The 7,962-nt window shown below is 42.6% G+C and overlaps 1 protein-coding gene across 20 annotated transcripts; it reads right to left on the bottom strand.

Annotated features, from left to right (window-relative positions):
• Positions 1 to 519: 519 nt before the first annotated feature.
• On the bottom strand, positions 520 to 7,382 carry LOC4332277 (protein MOS2). 20 transcript variants are annotated; one of them, XM_066308706.1, is made up of 5 exons: positions 5,951 to 7,382; positions 3,830 to 3,922; positions 1,177 to 1,383; positions 908 to 1,078; positions 520 to 785 (listed from the first exon to the last, which is right to left on the bottom strand). In XM_066308706.1, the coding sequence occupies exon 1, from the start codon at positions 7,291 to 7,293 to the stop codon at positions 6,007 to 6,009; it is 1,287 nt and encodes a 428-aa protein (XP_066164803.1). In that variant the 5' UTR covers positions 7,294 to 7,382; the 3' UTR covers positions 520 to 785; positions 908 to 1,078; positions 1,177 to 1,383; positions 3,830 to 3,922; positions 5,951 to 6,006. The 20 variants fall into 20 exon arrangements, with proteins under 20 accessions (XP_066164803.1, XP_066164801.1, XP_066164806.1 ...); XM_066308704.1 differs by having other exon boundaries at positions 520 to 819; XM_066308709.1 differs by having other exon boundaries at positions 1,249 to 1,383; positions 3,830 to 3,942.
• Between the last annotated feature and the right edge of the window lie 580 nt (positions 7,383 to 7,962).

Genomic DNA, 7,962 nt, shown 5'->3' on the forward strand with positions numbered 1-7,962 from the left:
TTGATGCTAAAAGAAAAACCTTACCAAATTTTAGCAATTTTGGCATAAAATTTTGGTAACTTGCCAAAATTTTGACAGGATTTCTTATATAGTTACCAAAATTTGGCGGCAAATTAAATATAGCCACTTTTTTTGCAACTTTACCAAAATTTAGTAAGGTTGAAAATAGCATTAATACCATACTACTGTTTTTCAGTACTGTAGCGATTGATCTTTCGTTCGCTATAAATCAAACAGCTGAAAATACTAGTCAGGGGATCTCAATCCAACGGCAACAGTGCCATAGGCATTCTAAAAGGCTGTGTGGCCACAGCCTTGGTCTTACGAACACCACCTACACCCCCTAATTATCCATCTCGACACATGCGTATGAACAATTTCACATCATCGTACATCAATCAAACATGCAGCTGACATTCCAAAATAAAATATGCAGTCAATTAGATAACGTTCTACATGTTAAAATAAAGGTGGCGCACGTTAGATCAAAATAAATAAAATATGGCTCACAAACACAAGGAATAAAATAGAATATTCATTCAATTAGATAACGTTCTACATGTTAAAATAAAGATGGCGCACGTTAGATCAAAATAGAAGTGCTACGACAGTTTTACGGTAAGGCATTAGCAGATCAAACACGTACCTCTCCTTGCTCGACCTCCAACACATTAGACCTCCAACCTCTCCTTGCTCGACCTCCAACGTATTAGCAGATCAAACACGCACCTCTCCTTGCGCGACCTCCGTGGAATTTTATCTCGTCAAGGGGGCATGTGCATTAACTGTATCGTTCCATTGTCATACGGAATTACGAAACTGGAAAATAGCACGATTTGTATGTCTCCGTGTGTTGTTTAGTACAATGTAGAAAATAGTAATATTTCTGCACAGGAAATTATCTCACAGTATATTAGCAGAAAGTAATCAGCCTGATCGGAAGTGCTGGCTGCAGCAGCGCAGCTGTAGTCAGTCAGCCCCAATCCAAACCAAAGAGTATTTGCTGCAGCAGCCAGCACAACCGATCAAGCCCAATGCCAACAAGAGAATTGCGGAACCACAACCGCACAACTGCCACCTGCATATATCATGCACAAGCAGTGAGTTTGTGGAACGAAGAAGAGCTACAAATTAGAAATGAAGACATGATTGAGGCAATTCAGAGAACTTCGTAACTGTCATCTGCAAAATCTAGAGACGGTTTTGAGTTTTTCCATTGATATGCGAATCAGAGAAAGGGCATCATACTTCAAATACATAAAATCCAGTTGATTGTCAATAAACCCATGGGACAGAATGGTACATGTGTCATCTGAAAGCATGTCAGTTTTCACCGCTTTGCGTAGGCTATGATGTTAAGTTCACTTCTACTTTCAGCTTCACCTGCATATGCATCATGGGTTTAAAGATTGGATAGGTAAGTTCACCATGAACATAATAGATTACGAGAGACTGAAGCAAAAATGTTGCACAGACAAGACGTTTAAAGATTAAACTGATGGTTAATGATCACAATGAGATAATGGTATAAGTTCCCACGAAATGAAAACTATATTTGATGCAACAAACATACAAACAAGTAGATAGATATAACATCACAAGCAGGACAAATAATATAAATTCACCAATTACAAGAGATTAGAGCAGCTGGAATTAAAAGAAACAAGGTCTAAAGAGAACTGAGCACTAGAAGTAAAATAAAATACACAACACCACCAATATTAATATATAGATCTACGCACTCAGTCCTTGCAAATATGACAACCACAACATTATTATGATAAATTTGTTCTCATCATTTGGCAAAATAATCATAGAGAATTCCCATGGAGCAAACCCTACAAGCAACATTACAGGGAGAGCCAAGCCAAGGGTGCACACTAACAACCAGATAGAAATTATGGTTTTGCTAAAACATGGACACGCATGGCATTATCCTTCAATATTTTGTTCCTCCTCTCACCAGACCTTTTGGTCCCAACTCACTACAATCACTCTGCAGGAGAAGCATCAATTGCCCTCCATCCCTTGCTGCTATTGCCTCCCGCAGAAGCTTATTCTGATCTGTGGAAGCTTGTAGATGCTCTTTCAACTCTCTTTCTTCACGTTCTAGTTCACGGATTTCCACATCCCTCCCGCTTTGGGTTGAGCTACTCACACTGGTGTTGTTTGGAGCATTGGCGAGGAAGCGATTTGCCACAGAGCTGACAGATGGGTAGCCAAATGAGAAAATCCCGCCATTGGCATTGGGAGAGACAAAAACAACAGCAACCATCACGCCACAGAGGATAGCGAGCTCATTGGCCTTGTTGAAGATGGTAGTGTGGCGCTTGGAAAAGCATGCATCTCGTACCTTCTTGTCCCCGCGCTTGATCTCAATCTTTTTCCTAGTCGTGCGTGCCCTACACTTCACCATCTCCTAGCTGGTAACTAGCACAGCTTGCCTATGTATCAGCGAAAGAATGGTGTGCAGCGATTGTACATGATGAGCAGTGAGCTGAGGTTACATGGAAGGTTATATAGAGAGAAAGTGAAGCATGGGGTTCAATTGGTACATATTAATGAGCCTTTGTGATAGATAACATTGAAAAAATGAATTGTTATAAGGTTTTAATCCATGAATTTACAATATACTTAGTTTTGGATATATAACAGTGAAAACACAGTTAGAAGGTTTTAATCCGTGAATTTGCAAGGTACTTAGTTTTGGATAGATAACAGTGAAAACATGGACTATTAGAAGGTTTTAATTCGTGAATTTACGAGATACTTAGTTTTAGATAGATAAAGGTGAAGACATGAATTATTAGAAGATTTTAATCCGAGGATTTATGAGATACTTAGGCCCTCTTTGTTTAGGCTTAGGCTTATTGGCCTAGACTTTTAAGTCAGCTTATTGGCTTATATGATTTATAAGCCAGTGGATTTAATGTCCTAAGTTTAATGGTAGAGTCATACATCTATCTCATATAAGCCAAAAAAAAGCTTCTCCAACCTAGCTTTTGGCTTAATAGTGTTAGAGTGGCTTATGGCTTAAAAAAGCCAAATGAAAAAGCTGCTTGTTTGTTTTGGCTTAGACTTTTCGACTTATAAGTTGGCTTATAAGCCTAAACAAAGAGGGCCTTAGTTTTGTATAGATAATGGTTGGACTGTTGAAAGGTTTAATCTGTGCATTTATGAGATACTTAACAAATTCAAGATTTGATGGTATTACCAAAACAAAAAAAATTTTATGAAATTGTTGCTATTTGTGGTAAGGAATTTTGGATAGATCTGTATGAGTTCAGGATGATAACAATGGAAACCAAATTTGAACTATTAGTTCCTCACCCAAAAAAAAAAAGAAAAAAAAAGAAGAGAACTTCCTCTGTTTCATATTATAAGTCATTTTGACTTTTTTTTCCTAGTCAAACTTTTTAAGTTTGACCGAGTGTATAGAAAAATATGGCAACATTTTCACCACAAAACAAACATATTATCAAAATATATTCAATGTTATAATAAAACTAATTTGGTCTTGTAGATGTTGCTATTTTTTTTCTATAAACTTGGTCAAACCTAAAAAAGTTTGACTAGAAAAAAAAAGGCAAAACGACTTATAATATGAAACAGAGGGAGTATTAGTTAGGAGGTTTAACTGCATGCATTTACGAGATAGTTCGCAAAAATCAAGATTGATATTATTGCCAAAGAAAAAAAGATTAAGTTTGATGGAGCTGTTGCTGATTATGGTTAAGCAGAAGTTACTGATGCCAAAAGAAGAGAAAAACAGGCGGACATCATCACATGTTAAATGCAAGATGAAACATACATGTGGAGTAAGACTTGCCTTTTTTGCAACATCCATAAGCAATTGGCTTCTCTGTTTTCAGGTTTATGTAACCCTCATTAACACCTTAAAGTTACAATCCATCAAGGACATCTTCGGGGAAATGTGCATTCCTCCATTTTAAAAACATAAATTAGGCCCACCAATTATATTCTATATTACTAGAGCAGTAATACAGTAAAATCCAGGCATTTATGCATCAGTGAATAAGAAATAATGGGCTTAAACCAATTTGCACTATGGAGTAATATGTGCCAACATAACTGGAAGCTGCTGACCGAAAGGGTGCATTCAAGATATTCCAAAGGAACTTAGTCAAAAGTTTATGCATATTTGTCATGGGCATTGGGCCGGAAGGCAGAGGCCCATAGGCAGCCCAGATCAATTAAGTTAGAGATATTATTATTAGTTAGTTAGAGATAAGATAAATTAAGTCCTTACTTAGGGGTCAAGTTGGTACCATCTATATAAGGATGGGGTTGTGTTTATTATGAATTAAGCAATGAATATCAATTAGTCTAATCTATCCCTCCCAACAATGTTCTTCTCCCTAGACAAAATCTGTATCCCTTCTACAGGAGCCGACACCGCCCGACTATCTTCCCAACGGTGTTTATCTAGTCATGGCCTCGGGTCATGACATATTTGATGGAAGGTTATTGACCTTCTCATTGTTGATTCTACAAATAACCCCATTACTTGTCAGCATGCAAATGAAGAACCAGAAGGTGTAAGAAGTGTTAATGGATTAGTGAGGAAAATCACAGGACAATGTTTTTTTAGATTGTTTGATGGGCGCAAAATAAAAAGAGGGAACTGTATGATGAGCACCACAAATGGGAACTGTATGATGGGTGCAACAAAATGCACTGTATCATCAGAAATGATAAACATAATCCACATTTACCAGTTTAATGTTGTGTTGCAATAATTAGATCCCGTTGATGTGGTTATGGGATTATGGCATCACAGGGTAATGTCTGTGGATGTTTATCATCATCAAATCGATACAAGCAACCATTGTTCATAATATGCACACATGATAGAAGCTCATTTTAAAATAAGTGTAAAGAGAGTCAGCCTAATAGGCAGGTGAGTATAATACTGTGGCCCAACTATTGTGGTCATGCGTGTCCTTGAAGTGAAATTAGTACCATAATGGTATGGCTGTGAAGCACTCCACATGTGTATGCGACCGACATGGGGTATTATGATCTACAAAGTTTGGATCCCACGGTGTTCCAATGGCAATCAATAGCTAACATACAAGATAATCACAAAATAAGAGCAAGTTTTTATATTAACTCATATAAGTGCTGCAATACCTATTAATAATCAGATTTGCCACTTGTCACCCTATGACAATGACATTTGGGACCCTCTGAGTTCATGACATGTGGGTCAAGATGGTAAATCATCAAATCTCCAATCTAAAGAGTGGCAAATCATCAAAAACCCCTTAATGAAAACTCCACAAATTTTAGTATGCTCCATAAAGGCTCTACAAATATTTGAAAGAAGAATTCCCTTCCAAGGATTTACACATTATGATGTCCAGGAAAATCAACAACAGAACATTATACTTTAGTCCCAAGCGAGTTGTGTATGCTGATATTCAACAAAATTCCTAATTATAAATGTACAGTAAATGTATAATATAATGTGATGCATACAAAAATGTTTTTCACAAGCTTAGTTTGCAGATATTGAAGTTTAACAGTGAGATCAGGCCATGCCTACAGCCTATGCAACTCAGTAATAACCATAAGGATTGTCCTCACACGCATAGCAATGTAAAAGATTTAAAGAAGCTAGGATGTTCAGGAAGCTTCCAACATTGATATATAACCCTTCATTGCAGGGCTATCAGAATCATCAATTATTGCAAGTTGCTAATTACTAGAATGCCAATGACAGTTTACTTAAGGCTTTAGAAAGAAACAAACGCAAAGGAGACATGAAAACAAGATGACCCATTACTCGGGGTCTCAGAGAGACTTCAATCACTATGTAGCAGACTTACATAAATATGTTACTGCAAAGCAAAACTATAAATTTGTTCAAAACTTCACGTCCAAGCAGCAACTTTATAGTTTACCATTAAGAAGAAATTGGAATTACCTAGCACGTAGAAGAACTCTTGGTAGACAATGCTGGCTCCTCAAGAATAAGAAGAACTAGTACTCAAGAGACTCTGGGTCTCCAATATATTCTGCGATCTGGTCGTATTTCACTCGTATCATGTCCTTTGTATTGGACAGCTCCACCACTCCGGTCTCCTCCTCTGAATTCTTCTCAACAAGGTGCCCACATAATCCTTTGTGCTCCCCAGCAAGCAAAAGCACCAGCCCATTCATCCGTGGCAGGACTGTTTCGAGCATATCCTGCTCTACCCCTTGCACCAGCTCAGACTGATCATCCATAATTATGTCACATGTTGTAGGTCCCACAACATCGAGAACTCTCCCCTTCTTCAAGTACAGCTTCTTGCTCAACCTCTCACTAACCACCCTAACCTTGATATCGCTGTGTAACCACCGCATCTTGTCACCTCCACCACCACCAATCTTAACTTGTTTAGTATGTCGAGAATTTCTATCCTTTTCTTGGACCTCTCTCTCTGCCCTCCGCTCACCGGATCTCTTCTGGCGGGAGCTTGAGTCTCTATCCTCTGTTCTACCTCTACTGTCACGGTCTCTCTTCTTCGCATTTCCATTCTGGGTCTCCTTGTTCCCACCAACAACCCATTCGCCAGCGCGAGTCTTCTTAGGGTCGGCCTCAGAGGGATTGTAGCCTAACCCTTGTGTACCGGCACGGCGGTCATATTCAACAACCTTGGTATCCCCCTTATTGTTCCTGCCAATACCTTTACCTTCCGACCAGCCGTATCCAGCAAGCAGCGCAGCACCAAATCCCTCGACGGGCACATCGCGGAACTCATCTAGGCCGCGGTGATCGGGGAGACTGGCCATGTCCTCCTTGTACCTCCGCAGCATAAGGTCGCCGCTGGGGGCACCAGCTGCAGGAGGAGGCGGGGGCGTCTTCTCCGGCTCCGCCGCCTTCTCCAACTCCGCCGCGGCGTTGCGAACGGTGAGGCCATAGGCGATGTGGGAGGAGGGGTTGTCGGGGGCGGTGGACGTGTCGAGCACGAAGGAGGGGCCGCCGGCGGCGGACGCGGCGAGGGCGGCCTCCTCCTCCGGGGTGGGGAGCGAGGAGGGCTTGCGGGAGCGGTGGTTGAGGAAGTGGCCGGAGTTCTGGAGCGGCGCGATGACGGACGGCGCGGCCCCGGTGGCTAGGGTTTGGGTGGGGTCGAACTCGGTGACGAACTGCGGGGCCGGGGCGCGCGCGGAGTACTCGCCGTCGTCGGATGCGGCGGCGGCGGCGGCGGTGGCGGCGGGGCGGGAGGCCGGCCTGGGCGGCCGGGCCTTGGAGGGGATGGAGAAGGACAGCTTCTTCTCCTCCATGGCGGCTGCGCGATTTGGGGAAAGCAAAGCGAGGGGGAGATCGAGAGAGAGAAGGGACACGAGGAAATCGAGCGCGTGTGCACGACGGCGAAGAGAAGTCTCCCGTGGACTTGTTGTCTTATTCGGAGTCGGTGGCCGCAGCCCGCATCGGATCAAGTTGGGCCGGGCCCATTAACCTCTTGGGCGGGCTTATTCTTTTTTTGGAAAAAGTACACCGAAGGTCCCTCAACTTGTCATCGAGTTACAAAATCGTACTCTAACCGCAAAACCGGATATATGACATCCCTTAACTCACAAAATCGTTCACTTTAGGTCCTTTGGTGGTTTTGAACCCAGGTTTGTCCGACATGGCGACTGAGTCAGCGTGGGACCCACATGTCTATCATCACCATCTCTCTTTCCCCTCCTCTCCCTTCATCCCCTCTCTTTTGTCACTTTGCTTCTCTCTGCACGGCTGCTGGCGGGTGGGGAGGAGGTCGTCGTGCCAAGGCAGGAGAGGAGAGCCGGTAGTGGGCGACGCGGTGCCTGGCGACGAGGCGGCGGCGGCGGTGGCTGCGAGGCGGGAGAGGAGATCCGAGGCCCAGCGACGCGGTGGCGGCTGCAAATCGGGAGAGGACATCCGGCACCCAGCGAAGCGGCAGTGGGCGACAAGGCGGCGGCGGCGGCTAC

The sequence above is a fragment of the Oryza sativa genome, chromosome 3 (assembly GCF_034140825.1).
Source record: "Oryza sativa Japonica Group chromosome 3, ASM3414082v1".
Taxonomy (NCBI): domain Eukaryota; kingdom Viridiplantae; phylum Streptophyta; class Magnoliopsida; order Poales; family Poaceae; genus Oryza; species Oryza sativa.

Excerpts from the sequence above, each read along its gene's own strand:
- LOC4332277 (XM_066308708.1), bottom strand. The coding sequence starts at position 7,293 with ATGGAGGAGAAGAAGCTGTCCTTCTCCATCCCCTCCAAGGCCCGGCCG.